Here is a 16,206-nt window from a genome sequence, read left to right on the forward strand (position 1 = left end):
TTGTGGTTAGGTAAAAGGGAGAGGTGAGGAGTGAGTTCATCTAAAGTTTAAGTGACCTTTTAAAATGGAGTTATAAAAAGAAAATGGATTCTGTCTTGCCCTATCACCCCTACTTGATCTTAGCTTTGATATCCAGGTATTGGTGTGCATTAGCCAGAGCTGGTGAAGGAGAAAGACATAGGCCAGCTGTGCTCACTGTATCCTCTTCCTCATGTATCTCTCTCTCTCCCTGCTTACTAGCTCTCTACCCACCCTGTTAGCTACCACTCCAAGAAAGTATTTTTGCTCTGAAGTTTTTATTTGTCTCATTTTCCCCATCACAACTTCTATTTTTATGTTCTGGTTCTTACAGAGCTCTGTTCTAGACTTTTGGAGATAATAGATTAAGGCATTTCTGACATTTTAGCAGGTTGTAATACACCCAGGAAAAGATTAATACTAATTTGTGAATCCAAGCACAAAGATAGGCAGTTTTCCTTTTGGAACTTGGGAGTTAACTTCAGGAACAGGACTGGCATTCCTGAAAGAATTTCAAAGCCTTTTTTTTTAATAGTGACTGGAAATGGTAGGTGTGTTTTTCCAACTTCATTTTACCCAGTAAAGTGGGTTATAAATCCCTCATTGTTGTTAACACAGTGCAAAGTGGTGTGTGTGTGTGTGTGTGTGTGTGTGTGTGTGTGTGTGAGTGAGAGAGGCTAGTCTCACATCTAAAGAAAAAAAGTTTGAAAAGATACAAATATGATAAATTCTTGTCATTGAGTTGCAGAGGTCTAAAAATGCTATATTCCTAATCTATTTTTCAGTATGTAAGTATGCTTGCCATAAGAAGTGCTGTCTGAAAACCACAGCTAAGTGCTCTAAAAAGGTAAGAAGTTATCATCTGTCCATAACAAACATGTCTGTAGGTCTTTTTCACCCATAGAAAGAAATCACAGCCTCTTTGCTGATTTATAGAATAAAGATTTTCAAACTTTTGGGCCAGAAATCACAGTAAAAAATATATTTTATGTCACGGTCCAGCTCACGTATGTACAGGTGTGTGTGTATATATATAACTGCATTGATTTTCCCAAAACTATTTTACCTTTACTGTAGGTAAGCTAATGGATTGATTTTACAAGCCACAATTTGAAAAACACTTTTTTTTAAACATTCCTAAGTCTTCCTAGGAATTGTCCTTCTTAAGGTAGTAGGCTACAATAAACGATGAATAAATTTAAACATAAATAGCATAGTGCACCAACCTAATTTGTGGTTTTACTTGTATCTACTTGATTACACAGAGATCTAAAACATACTGTACCTTATGCTTCAAGGAGACAACCTTTTTTAAAAAAAGTCCAGGACTTTATTGATTTATAAACATACAACTTTTTATTAATTACACACTAATTGTTATAATAATATGCAAATCTGAACTGTTACATAAATGTGTGTGCTTGTTGCATACAGTGTACAGAGTTGAGTGTTGCAGCAGATGGGCTGCTGTATTGGATTAGAGTAATGGAAAGACTTACACAGAAGGTTTTAGCTCAGAGATAATACCTGGCCTTTTTTCTTTTCTGTGAGTTACTTCAAATCACTCTGAGGATAAGCAGTTCTGTTGTAGTCGTATGAGCTACAGTTAATAAGGCCTAATGGTATTAATACTACTAGAGTAGATAAGGGAGTTTTAACACTAATTATGACCCAGTCTGTATTAGCCTTTTTTTGCCTTTGGTTATGAAATGGATTTTCAGTAAAGTTTGTCTTTGAAACATCAAAGCATTCTTATGCTTCAGGAATTACTGACAATTCTGATTCATATAAAATCAGTAGATTTTCTAATGGTACCTGCTAAGTGTTAAGCTGTTTGCATATGAAACCCAACCTCCTTCTCTCAAACCCCAGACTCGCCTTTGTATAGAGGGATTTTTGACAGGAAGAAAGTAGCATCCCATTACCACTGCCTCTCTTCACTACTTGTTTTCTTTTCTTTCTCTCTCTTTTTTTTTTTTTTGGTACTGGGAATTGAACTCAGGACCTTGTGCTTGCCAGGCAGGCGCTTATGCCACTGAGCCATATCCCCAGCCCCTTTTTAGTGTTTTGAGATGGTCTTGCTCTGTAGTTCAGGCTGGCCCTGCACTCACTGTGTAGCCAAGGCTGTCCTCAAACTTACAGTGGTGCCCCTGCCTCAGTGCTGGGATTACAGGCATACACCACCACACCCGGCTTCAATTTGTTTTCTTTGGGGAGTTCCTAGTAGGAAAGGATTAAAACTAGCGTTATAACCTATTTAACTGTAATTCCCGTTCCCCTGATACTATCTTCAAAAAACTTCAGGGAAATCAAAAGTAGTTTTCCTTAAAGAATTGGTGAAACCTGTGTAAAGGTGTTTAATGCATTTGAAAAGAAAAATTATCTTCCATTTAGTATGATCCAGAGCTGTCACCTCGACAATTTGGGGTTGAGCTCTCCCGTTTGACCAGCGAGGACCGAACTGTTCCTTTAGTAGTGGAAAAGCTCATAAACTACATTGAAATGCATGGACTTTATACTGAAGGTATTTACCGGAAGTCTGGCTCAACTAATAAAATCAAGGAGCTTCGACAAGGTCTAGATACAGGTAAGACAGTACCCTCCAAATCTACACCAGATACTTTTATTTACATAAGTAATTTCAGGCTCTTCAATTTTGTCATTATATATTTATGGATCCTTTACTTAAAACCAGAAGAATGGATAGTGTTTTCTGTAGTCCTCTCATTTTGCGTCTTTCTAAAGAATCTTTGGTTTTATGCTGATTAATTCAGTACACGTGTATCAAGTATGTCATTAACACAAGGCATTGATAGGTACTTGATAAACATCTCATTTAATCTTCCCAACATTCCACTAAGAGCCTGATACCTCTAATTTATGAAGAAGAAAAGTTTGGGACCAGGAATATTAAATAGCAAGTTGTTGATGACACAAGGCAGTGCTAAATGATTTTTTTTTAATAATCTGCAAACAATTCAGTGAATTAAGCATATTATTCACCCCATGTACCAATCAAGAGAACACTTAGAGAGGCTCTTGTCTAAAGATCAGTCACCAGTGTCTCCATGTTGGAATTTAATATCTGCTGAATCCATAGCTAACCTTATTGCGTGGTAGTCTGTATTTTTCTGACTTCAGATGTTGCTCTTTTCAGTGCCTCTTCCTGCTTTCCTGCATTACACAGTTTTAAACCAGTAGTAAGTTCAGCATTTGCCTCTGTAGAGCGCTACCCCATCCTGGAATGTATGCAAGGGGTTGACTCTGGTTTCATTCTCAACTTCTACTCAAGTCTGTTGCAGTTAGAAAAGAACAGTTCTTCTAAAAAAATTTTTATTAGTATATGTTTGTAGTATGTAATGATTATATTTACTTTGGGGAGTTGCTACATGTACATAATACATCTTAATTCTTTTTGGTTTTCATCTCCTCTCCCTCCCTTTCCTGTGTGCTCCTTGTAACTCTTGGTCCCTTGCCCATTTGTAAAAGTTTTATTTTCATTTTTTCCTCAATTATCTTTTTTTCCCATCGCCTTTCCCACTCTTTCCTTCCCCTTTCCTGTCTCTTGTTCTTTCCTTGTTCTCATCTTGTTCCTGTCTCTTGGTTTTACAATTGAAAAAGCTCCCTACTTCCTCTTTATCCATTTCTATTTTGCTCTTTATGTATATATATTTTTGAATTTTTTGTATAAGAGAGACCATATGATATTTAAAATTATGTGTCTGACTTATTTCACTTAAGGTCTTGAGGTGGGTGCATTCATTTACTAATGCCTCAGGTTTATCTTTCTTTATGGCAGGATAGTACTCCATTGTGTGTAAATACAGTATCACTCCATTGTTTGTAAATGTAGTACCTAGGCTTTTTCCAAGATTTAGCTTTTATGCGTTGTGCTGCTATAAACATAGGTATGCATGTATCCCTGTAGTATGATGACTTTTAACTCTTTAGCGACGACCCCCAGAAGAGGGATAGCTGGGTCAAATGGAACTTCTAGGTTTAGTTTTTTCAGGAATCTCTACGCTGATCTCCATAGTGTTGCATTAGTTAACATTCTCACCAATGATGTAGAAGGGTTCCTTTTTCCTCTGTAGTCTCACCAGCATTTGTTATTTGATTTCTTGATAAGAATAGTTCTTTTTGAACCAAACTTGGGTACAAAGCTTGTCTTTGGTGGCTAAGAACCTACCTACCCAAAGTACTGTTTCTTAGAAACAAATCAATGAGAAATTAATTGGTATGAGAGCAACAGAAAATCCCTGGTAAAACTCAAGCAGGATATTGTGCCTACCAGAGACTTGGTCTATTCCAGTTTGCAGGAAACTGTCGCTTTGTATTTTGTACCTTGGAGCAGCACAAATGAAAATCATTCATCATATGGATTCACCTAAGTCATCTAATCTATATAGTCTCAGGATATCTATCCATTCATCCAGTCACCTAATTTATGCAGTCTTAGGATGTTTATAAATGGAACAAGGTGAAGATGTTTGGTGCACAGTGTCTAAGCCCACTTATCACTCACTGCCTTGTCATCTCTGACCATGACTTAAAATCAGCCTTGCTTTTACCAAAGGGCTTGCCTTTTTCCTGCTGTCAGTCAACTAGACAGTACAAAAATTTAGAAAAATAATACAAGTTTGTCAGTTTGATTAAGAAACATGAAACTTCTTTTAGTGATAAGAGTTTCTAAAATCAGTTATTTCAATCTATTTGCATATTTTGGCCATGTTATTTACCTTCTGGCTCCAAATAGATGCTGAGAGTGTAAACCTAGATGACTACAACATTCACGTCATTGCAAGTGTATTCAAACAATGGCTTCGAGATTTGCCCAATCCACTCATGACCTTTGAACTGTATGAGGAATTTCTTCGAGCTATGGGTAAGCACAGGCTGCCTTACTTGTATTTGAGAAAGGAAGGCCGTGGGTTCAGTATTGATTGTGAAGCCTTTGTCTAGTGGTTTAGCCCTTCGACATCCAAATGTTAGCTTGTGATAGTCAGTACAAAACTGGCAGTACTGTTACATATTCAAATATTGACTTTTTAGACACTTAAAATGTCTTGTTCTAAAAGTTTGAGTGAGCCACTGGGTTGCTTCTCACAAAGAGATTGAAAAACTATGACTATAAAACACTGGAAGATTACATAAGATTTAAGAGTAGTCTAACATTAAATTCTGAAAGTGAGCAATAAAGCTGACTATTTTATGCCAGGCCCATCAGGTTTGGAGTGTGGCTTCTCAGTGTCGTGGGTGTGTAGGATCTTGATGATGGTCTACATAAAGATAATTAGGCCCCAAGGGTATATAAACTGTATGATGGTTAATTTTAGTGAGAAATCAAGTCTGCTGCAAAAATGGTTGAAACACTAGAGCACTAGAGCATCTCACTTTGTTGTAATTGAGGATTGCTGAAAGGTAGACCGAAACTCAGGACTCTTTCTGCTTCCAGTGAGGGTGTCAAGGTGTAACTGTGAGTTGAGTCACTCCCCCTCTGCTGTTCAGGCACAGATACCACTTCCAAAAGCTAAGAGCTGCTTCCGAATGTGTTCAGGAGGAGGAAGTAACATACAGGAGGGTTTTTTAGTCTGATTTGCTGCTTTTCCTATTTCTAGGCCTTCAGGAGAAGAAGGAGACGATCCGTGGGGTGTACTCTGTGATCGACCAGCTCTCCCGAACTCACCTCAATACACTTGAACGCCTCATCTTTCACCTTGTCAGGTAACTTCAGGAAGGACAGGAATGTTCAGTGACTTCTCTTGGATTATTTTTAAGTAGATGAAGTGCTTCTTCATTTGGAAGAATTTCATCAGTTGGAAAGCTGGCATATATTTGTTTTTTCTCTCCCTCCTCCCCCTCCTGTCATCTTCCTCATCATCATCCTCCTTGCCTTCTACAAGTCAGTACCTTGAACAAGTACTTAGGATTTGCTGGAGCTAGACTGTATGGCCCTGCTTCTTTGCCCTCATGTGAGCCATGTAGTGGCCCCACTCTCATGGTGGCACTGTGTAGCTTAGCCTTTCTAACTTCCTGACTAGAAAGGATACATATCTGTTGATGTAACCTTATTTGAGACGAGTGGGTTCAGATTGTGCTTAGAAATTGACTCACTGGAAGCTTTAGGAGTAGTCTGTCTTACCCTGTATATAAATATCGCAGCATTTGGCAAGAAAACCATCTTTCTCGTTGAATGTTTCATATGACTGAAAATGCCTTAAAGTTTCTAACCCCACATCTTTCAAATATGTTCATTGAGTGACAGTGGCCTTGAGGTGCTTCACAGAGGTGTTCACAGAGTTCCCTTGGCGAGCCCTCTGCTGGCCTAGACTGTTTCAAGGGACAGAGTGAACATACACTTTCCAGAGGCAGAACATTATCTCTGGGAAAAGTCTGCAGTGTCTCCTTTCAGCTCCTCTGGATATCTTCCTAGTAATGTGCAGTTAGCATCATACCATCTTCTCTCACCTTTTCTCTCTGCTATTTTCCCTTTTTATCCCCTTTTCACTCATTTTTGTTTTGTTTTATTTCTTAGGATTGCTCTACAGGAAGACACTAATCGAATGTCTGCTAATGCTTTGGCCATTGTGTTTGCACCATGCATTCTCCGCTGCCCTGACACAACCGACCCACTACAAAGTGTTCAGGACATCAGTAAGACCACCACGTAAGGCTACTCTTGCCTCTGCAGGACCTTCTGAGTTGGTGTAGTCACGGGTTCAAGTGTCTTTTCTTTAGGACAGCTCAGTTTGAAGTAAATTTTCTAATTCTCTTGCATCAAATTATAAAAGCTTTGTGTTTTCTCGTAATCTAGGCTAACTATGGGCTCACAGCTCTGAATCCCTTTGGTCGTAATACTTCAGTATTCCTATATTTCCTCTTGGCCTTTTTCATACTTTTCTTCCAAATCTTGACTGCAAAAGGAAATTTTTAAAATACTAATACTTCAATTTCATCCCTAGAATTTGATTTAATTGGTCTAGTATGTAGCCTGGCCTTTGGGATGTGTGACTGTTCCTCATATAGTTTCTAAAGTGCAGCCAAAGCTGTGAACCACTGTTCTAAGCCTTGTCTCAGAGATCATAAAATAAGGGATATTGATTTTTTTTCTTCATCCTTTTTCTACCACACTTAACTGAAAAACAATCTGTGCCTGTTACTCTTCTGCTCTTAAAAGTTTTTTTCCCTTCTATTTCAGCTGTGTGGAGCTGATTGTTGTGGAGCAAATGAATAAATACAAGGCTCGTCTCAAAGACATCAGTAGCCTGGAATTTGCTGAGAATAAGGCAAAGACCAGGCTGTCGCTGATTCGTAGATCAATGGTAAGACGCCAACATGGAACCACAGGGTAAAAATGGGATCGTTACTGAGACTTAAAATGTGTGTTTGAAATACACATAGGGGTTAACTTCAGGGTTACCTTCAGAAGGGAAAAAGAATCAGCAAATATCAGGATGATGTGGATACCTGATGTGTGATCTGCTAGCTCTTTTTAGTTATGTGTACACAATATTGGTGGTTAAATGTACAGAATTTTATAAATCATATATTTGGATAATGTTAGTGGCTTAATAATTAGCCTATTTACTTTTCCTGTCATTTTTATTAAAACTTAACCCTATCCTAACTTTTTTCTCTACTTTTTCTACCATACGTTGCAATTTTCAACTGTGGCATTTTGGTGGTTTTGCCAAGACTCATAGGAATAGTTTTACAACTGAATTTGATCATTTTATCAAATGAATAAAACATTTGATTCATAAGGAAATGGAATTCCATATATGAGTTTACTATTATAAGGATTTCTTCCAAGATTTATGTTTTTTTAGATGAGCTTCATAAATAATTCATTTACCCCTTTTATTTTTATTACTTTGCATTGTGTTCTGCGACCTATATATAAGTAGTTCCAGTTATCATTAATAATCAGTATCTGAGTAACTGGAAAACAGTGACTACATTAAAGTTTAGCTGTTGCCCATTTATTACCCTTTCTCTGAATTGTAAAATAAAATTGTAGTGATGAGCTCCTGCTTGAGATTCCCAGTAAATCTTTTAACCACAAGCAGCTTCCCCCATCAGCTTCCCCCATACTTTTCAGGCGTCCAGCAGTACTTCCTTGACACCTTCGTAGTTTGCACTTACAATGGCACTGTAATAATCCTGTTTCTTCCTTTACAATTTAAACTGCATGGCACAGAACAAGCACTCCACAAAGGTCTGTTGGTTAACTTAGTGGAAAGTCTTCTCTGAAAACAAATGTAAGCATAACCTTTTTTCAGGAGGAAAGGGAGTAAACTTCATCATAGGATATGATCTAAGACTCTTCCCCTGAAAATGAAAACACAAACCCTGTTTAGAAGTGAAACTTTCTGTAGTATGAGTTTTCAGAAGCTCAGTGCTTACAGGCCCAATTTAGTGCAGCCCATCTAGGAAGGAAGGGAAGAGCCTTTTACCATAAAGCGACTTTTCAAAGCAGATAGACAAGCGGTGCTTTTTGCCAGTGCTGCAGAGAGGGATGTATTCAGTCCACTGAAAGATTAAACCTCTTTTAATTGGGCAATAATATGTACATTCTAACCTTCTGCTTTCCTTTTCATGTCCTTCCTAATCCAGAAACCTGTACTAATTGCAGTTAGATTTATGAGCATAACCCGCAATTCGGTCTCGGTATGTATTAATATTGCAATGTGTCAAGCCACTTTTCATAATTGTCTCTCATTCATCCAGGAATTGGTCTGCTCTGTCTACCATTCATGCTTGTCCACCCTCCATGTTCAACCCCAGTTCAGGCCCCACGTTTTGACCAGCTTTCACTTGTTCTTCATCTCTTAATCTCTTCCTTTAGATCTTTATTTTCTTTTCTCTGTGTTGTGCAGTTGAACAATGTTCATTTGAAATAAAGCATTTTTCCTCTTTGTTAGATAAATCTCCTTTTGAGTTTCTTCACTGGTTGTCATTAAAAAATGAAAGAAGAAAACATTGAGGTGTCAAATTAATTGCCACTCTATCTGCTATGCTCCTAGCAGTCTCTTCTACTTTACTGTTTGAAATATTTCTTTAGCATCTCCCATCATTGACAGTGCTTATTTGCCCATTCATATCTGTGACTCTGTGGTATCTTCCCAGAGGCAGAAGTATAATCTATCTACTTAACATTTATCAAACAAAACAGCAAATAGGAATAAACAAATTGACAAGATTGCTTGTAGACTTAAGTATTGTAATGTAATAGCACTCATAACAGGATTTCATTGCTGGTGCCCCTCTTCAGTTTTACTGGTTATAAGAAAGAGTAACAGAGAGATGATAAGTTAATAACACCAACCTTTGGGCAAACTAATTTCAGAGACTATTCACCTAAGTGTACCGTTTCATCGAGAAGCCATGTTGGGATAGCAGTACACATTAGTTTTACTTTACTACTTCTCTACTGTGTCATACCTCCTTTTCCGACTGACTCATCTCAACAGTATCTTGTCACTGTTTGGTAATTCATAAACGCTTCATTCTCATTTCAGTCTTTAAGACTCAATTCTCTTGATAATAAAACTCCATCACAGGCTTGATCCAGTGCTTGTCTAGCTTCCTTGCAGACAGAGTAGACCCCAATGTGGGGCTAAAAACTTTAGGGTCAAGAGTTGGTTTTGGGTTGACTCATACTTTGCCCTTCCTCTTCCTTGATTTCTTCTAGCCTCCAGTTCGTGATGGTAGTCCTCCTCCTTGGTGGTTCATCACTACTGTTCTGGACCATTGTTAGTAGGCTAAGTGAAAATAACTAGTGGCTCCTGTTCTCCCCACTGAGAGTGAGCAATCTTGCCTCATTTCTGTAGAGATTACTAGTCCCCTTTAAGACTTGCTTGCATCTTCTGGTCAGAACCCTGGCTGATGGTATTGGCACCTTTTGGGAAGCTTTCAGACTCTCAGAGAAGTTAGATTTTTCAAAACACTGTTATTTATTTGAAAGCTTGAAATTTCATCACTGACAGCAGTAATTTATTTCATTTGAAATAACAGGTTCCCTTTCTCCCTTGTCTAAGAAAATGTGTGCCACATGCCCAAGTCTGAATAATAATACCTTGTCATTATTCAAAGTAAGATTTCAGGTACAAGGCAGCTAATTCAGCTGGCAAGTCAGGCATTTTCACAAATATTCTTTCTTAAGTAACAGTTACAGTAGAGGTGCTTTGTGCATACTTCCTGTTTTGTCATATGAAAAATAAAAAATAGTGAACTCAGCAGTTAATAGACTTGGATTTTACTGCTTGACTGGCAACACACCATGAAACTGACCTTGTTATAAATTGTGAATGCATTTGTAGTAAAGAATATGGTAACTACTAAAACAGTTCGACACTATTGCCTTGATTCTTCTACAGTTGTCAGCAGGTTTTTTTAAAAAATCCACAAGTACCTGTACCTAATTAGTGAAGATGTCAATAAATGGTAAGGTAAATAGTACCTTATTATCATGAAAATACTTGGCACTTTTAGATCCTCTGAAATAGGCTTTGGGACACCACTACTGTCTCACATCCCATCAGCAATTCATGGAACCAGAACACCACAGTACATCCAATACTACTGGATCACTGCACTACACAGAAACGTTTAGTGAGGATACACTCCAACACATACCAGCTACCTTTAAAGTGCTTTACTAATTCACTGTCTAGTCAGCCATAACCACAAGCACTGGAATATTTTCCTTGAGCGAGCTTGAATGCCTAATTATATAATACATACAAAACAACCAGTCTTCTTCAGAAACCTTGGATAAGAACCCTTCCTAAAAAAGAAAAGAAAAGAACCTTTCCTTACTAGGAAAGCAGACTTTTCAGGAAGTAGTCTGATAATTCAGGTTCTTACTTTGTTCTTGTGATTTAACAAAAAGTACTCGATGGGTTCTCTATCTTGACTGTTTTGGCTAAACTTCTTTTGATTTTTTGAGACCAATCCTCATTGTGAAGTCCATGCTGGCCTTGAACTCACTACGTAGCCCAAGCTAGCTTTGAACTGATGGAGATTCTCCTGCTTCAGTCTCCGAAGTGCTGGGATTACAGGCAGGCAACATCACACCCAGCCTTTGGCTAAAATTTGTTTTTAGGATTCTGAGATTTGTTCTTGAACTACTTATATACAGTTCTATCTGTATGGCATAGTTCCTCCTCCTTATACTAGTACATCCAACCCATGCACAAACCCCAGTTACATGTGCTTTCTTTGGATCTTCATAAAGTATCCACCTGACTCCTCTTGGGAGTAATAAGCTGCCTTTTCCTGCATAGTCATCAAATGTGTTACAGTGAAACAGTCCACTTCATCACTGTCATGTGTCTAATTTCATTAGTCCTCATATTTAGGCTTACTTTGATTCACAGAATATAAAACTTCTTTTTGCCCCAATCATGTCCTGCTTTTCCTCCCTACATCCTCTTTGCATTAAGATGTTTAGAGCATATTTAGAAACAATCAGAACTCTCCATGGGCCTTAGCCCTTTTAACACTATAGTGTATCTTCCACTCAAGCCTTAGGAGAAAATGAAAACAGTAGCTCCAGCTGAGATCCCCCACATTAAAATGTTTGACCCCTTGTCTTTTTGTTACAGTCTGTGCACAGACCTCACAAAATTCTCACCCAAATCTAACAGTTAAAGCTCTGTTTCAGAAGATCATTCCTACAAAAGAGTGGGCAATAAAATTATACATGGGCTTCTTTAGATAAGGGATTGCCAGTGTGGATGATTAGGTGACTGACTTCATGGGTATAAGAAAACATGTACCAAAGAGGGAAGGAGAAATGGATGACTGTTCTGTGTACTGAGTATGCTGAGAATACTGAGAAGGGAGTACTTCATCCTGCATAGAAATGCTGGAAAGGCTGTAAAGGGGATGAGTTTGAACTAATCAGATGGAGACAGTCCTATTATATAGTATAAAAGGCCTAATTGTAGAAAAAACCTGTAGCCCATAACTGCTAACAACTTTGATAGGTAATTGTACAGAAGGGAGACGTTAAAGTAAAACCAAAATAGGATCTGTTCTAGAGCACACTGAGACCTTAGCACCTTTTGTGGTCCTGATGGGTAAGCCAGGCCTCACAAAGTCTCTTTCTGTAGATCAGTTAGCACTTAATTTAAACTTTAATGCTTTATATCTTATTTTTGTATTTATGATAAGGAATGGGAGCTTATGTTACTATAAAATAAACTGTGACTATAAATAAATAAATTCAACTACAAAATAAAAATTTCCTTCTGGGTCTCCTTCAAGGTTCTTAATAAGGTGCAGGGTGAACTGTTGGGGTGAGGTGGGACTTGGATTTTCATCCAGAGAATTCATTTGTAAGGAAATACCAGAAAAAGATTGTTCAAGATGAGTCTGCAGTGAATGGTTAATGCTTAGGCTGATATCCAGATACCTGCACTTCTGTAGCCACAGAGAGAATTGTGCACTTTAAGACTGCATGTGGCATATTCTCAGTAGGCCACCACACTCTAATATTAGTGATGCCTTGCCCTCTTAACTGGAGTTTTATTATTTTGACTGCATTTATCTTAACTGCATTATTATCTTAACTGCATTTATAAGTTTTATATTATCTATAGAATATTTCTAACAAAAATTAAAATAAGACGTTGGAGAATCAGGCCACAAGAAAAGTAAAAATTTTCAAGGACAAAGAAAATCTAAACCAAAATTGAGTAACCGAAAACATTACAATAAAAACACTACAAATACCAGTCTTGGTAGTCAGAGAAATTTTTATTGTCTATAAACTTATAAATAAGACAAAGGAAAATAAACATTAAATCAGGATATTAACAAAATAAATTTAAGGAGATCAGTCAGAAATAGTGAAGTAAAAGGAAGGCATAAATTAGAATACAACAAAAACAGTGAAACTAATAAATAAAAATTTGTTCTTTGAAAAATCATTGGCTCAGAAAAAATGGGGCAAGTACAAATTCACAGATAAATAAATTATTATCAGTAACAGTAAAAACATATAAAAGATTGTTATATTATTGTTATCTATTGTTGTATAACAAATTATGTCAAAATGTAATGGTGCTAGAGGAGTCCTTTCAGCATGGCTTTTTTGTGTTGTTTTGTTCATGCTTGCTGTTGTGGGGCATCTTGGGGCCTTGCCATATTGACTACACAAGGACATAAATTCCAAGAGGTGAGGATGATCAGGTACTGTCTTGGAGAATGGCTACTGCAGTTTAGTTTGTCTCTGAAAATGTAAAATTTTATGGAATGGAAACTGATTACCAAAGAAGAGATAGGAAAGTCATCTGAGAGATTCCTCTCATGTAAACCACAGACATAAACAGTTTCATAGAGGAATATTACCCAGTTTTTTGAAGACGTAATTACCGGTTTAGCTGTTCCAGACCACAGAGATAAAAGATACTTTTTATGAAAAGAGTATAACATTAAACTCATACGTACACCCCCCCAAAAGAAAATCTAATAAAAATTGCATGCAAAACTATTAAAGGTAGCAGAGCACATGGACTCTGCACTAGCAGTAGTTTACTTAGCTCTAGTTTACTAGCTGTTAAAACATGAACAAGTCATTTAATCTCCCAGGCCCCAGTTTTCTCATCTATAAATTGGTTAGTAGTACCAAACTCAAAAGATGAAATTATTTAATATAGGGGTTTTTTTTTTTACTTTTTTTTTAATTCATGGGGCATTGGTTACAGAACTCCTCTTTCTGTCCCTCCCTAGGACACCAAAACCTGTAGCTGCTCCAGTCCCTTACATAAAATGGCGTAGTACTGGCATGTAGTCTCCATATTGCATACTTTATAATACTGTACCTAACACAGTGTATGTGCTATATATCTCAGTGCTGGGCATAGAACCCAGTGCCTCACTTGTGCTAGGCAAATGGTCTGCTCCTAAGCTACAGTCCCAGCCTATGCTGTATAATCTATACTGTTCAGGGAATAATGATGAGGGAAAAATTTGTGTGTTCAGTACAGATACAGGTTTTTTATTTTGTCTTTTTGAATACTTTCTTCCCATGGTTGGTCTAGTCCACAGATGCAAAACCAACCACTATGGAGAGCTGAATATATTTGTAAAGGCGTAAGAACAGCACATGATATATAAATGCAGAACTCTCTCATCTGTAAATATTAATCCATAAATCCTAAATGGAAATACAAGCAAACAACTAGGTAGCCAATAAACATAAAATTCGACATGGAATTTAATGTGAGGATTATTCCATATTAGGAAATCTGTTTTAACACAATTCATCATTTTAGTTCATCTGTGGAGACAACTCTTACCATGTTACTGTCATAGATATTTAATGGCATTTGATACAATTATATGAACATTCTTGTTTCACTTACTCTTTCCCTTTTTAAGTATTGTTTGAGAAAACATTCGTATAAAAAAGAGATATTTTAATAATTCCTTAGCATAAGAAAAATACATCACAGTCCAAAAGCCACTGTCTTATTTATAGGGAGAACACTGAAAATATTCCGATTAAAATCAGAAAAAGGTAAAATATTCATTATCTCAACTGTTAAGTACTTGATATTGGTCTTGAGATATTCCTAATGAAGTTAAATAACAAAGCAAAGATACAAAACTTAAAATTATCACTGTTTTCATTATGCTTGTATATGCGAAGAATTCAAACAAATCAACTGAAAAACTATTAAAGACTAAGAAAATTTGTTAGGGTATCTGGGATATCTGGGTACCATTAATGATTAACGCAACATCTTTCTAAACAACTAGTTGTATGATATCATGGGAGAAAAATGTCGTTTTGTATGTAAAATACTGAAGAATGTACTAACTAAGAGATGTAGAGGATTTGTACAAAGAAGGCTATAAAACCCCAAATACAGCAGCCAGCCTTGGTGGTGCACACTTGTAATTCCATCACTCAGGAGGCTGAAGCAGGAAGATCACTGCGAGTTTGAGGCCAGCCTGGGCTGTATAGTAAGACCCTGCCGCAAAAAAAAAAAAAATATATATATATATATATACCCATACATATATATACACACACACACAAAAGAAGACTTGAACAAATACATTTGAAAGACTAAACTTTATAGGGGTGTCCTTCCTAAACTAGTCTCAATGTATCATTTGAATCTCATCAAGGGGGCAGGTTTTTTAAGACTCAAAATTTCAGACTCAAGACTAACTTGGGCTGTAATCAATCACAACCAATGCAGTCCCTGTTACAACAAAAGATACACACCAATCGTAAAGAAGAGTAAGTTTTTCTATTACAGTGGTACCTCAGTTCATGAACTTAATTCTTTCCATGATTCTGGTCACAAACTGAATTGGATGAGAACTGAGTTAAATTCAGTGGTTAGGTTCAACACTGACCTTATGGGAAAATTTGATTTGGTTCTCATCTGATTTAGTTTACGGCCAGAATTGTGGAAAGAATTATATTTGTGTACTGAGATATCACTGTACATAAAACTATTAAAGGCTGAGAGGCTCAACATAAAAGTTAAGTATTGCTTCCTGCCCAAAATGACTTTAAGCACAGGAGAAAGGAGATGACACATGTAAGAAACTACTTGGAGTCACATTCTGTAGTCCGATTTTCCTGGGTAAATCAGAAGCCTCTAAGTAAATAATAGAAAAAATCAGCTAGCCAATGAAAAATGAGCCAAGGATACCATAAACTACTTCTCAAAGTGTTCTCTGTGGTGGTCATGAGAAGGTGTGGACCTGTGATGTTCTCAGGTGGCCATGTGAAGGTGTGGACCTTGAACAAAGGCACGTCTTTTAGGGAACACTGGGAAGTCCATACTTAAACTCAGATTTTTCAAGTTGGGTGATGCTTTTATATATAGTTTTATTCATTGATTCTGCCTAGTATAAATAGTCATGATGTCCTGGAATTTATATTGTTCTTAGCACACACTGTGTAGATGCGAACTTCCTGCTATTATTGGCCTATGTGTCATCCTTTTTTAAGATTGCGGAATGATCTTTTGTGTTGAGTGTTTTTCTTAAAACAGTCAAACCTTGGATTGCAAGTAACTCAGTCTGTGAGCATTCTGCAAGATGAGCAGACCTTTCTAAGCAATGTTTTATTTTATTTTATTTTATTTTATTTTTTTTTTGGTTTTTCTCCGGTACCGGGAACCGAACTCACGACCTTGCGCTTGCCAGGCAGGC

At 37.1% G+C, this 16,206-nt stretch overlaps 1 protein-coding gene across 7 annotated transcripts in view; it reads left to right on the forward strand.

The window, feature by feature from the left end:
- The window catches only part of Myo9a (myosin IXA), a 207,138-nt gene that overhangs the window by 176,157 nt on the left and 14,775 nt on the right, over positions 1–16,206 (forward strand). For 6 of the 7 annotated variants that reach the window (XM_013518986.1, XM_013518987.1, XM_013518990.1 and 3 more), the window contains 6 exons: positions 804–865; positions 2,413–2,605; positions 4,775–4,903; positions 5,637–5,742; positions 6,554–6,685; positions 7,217–7,340. In XM_013518986.1, coding sequence (XP_013374440.1) covers positions 804–865; positions 2,413–2,605; positions 4,775–4,903; positions 5,637–5,742; positions 6,554–6,685; positions 7,217–7,340 — 746 coding nt within the window. Of the gene's footprint in view, positions 1–803; positions 866–2,412; positions 2,606–4,774; positions 4,904–5,636; positions 5,743–6,553; positions 6,686–7,216; positions 7,341–8,634; positions 8,689–16,206 lie in introns of all 7 variants that reach the window. The other variant, XM_013518991.1, reaches the window with a different exon arrangement.

Source organism: Chinchilla lanigera, unplaced genomic scaffold, assembly GCF_000276665.1.
Source record: "Chinchilla lanigera isolate Chin_1 unplaced genomic scaffold, ChiLan1.0 scaffold00049, whole genome shotgun sequence".
NCBI lineage: Eukaryota > Metazoa > Chordata > Mammalia > Rodentia > Chinchillidae > Chinchilla > Chinchilla lanigera.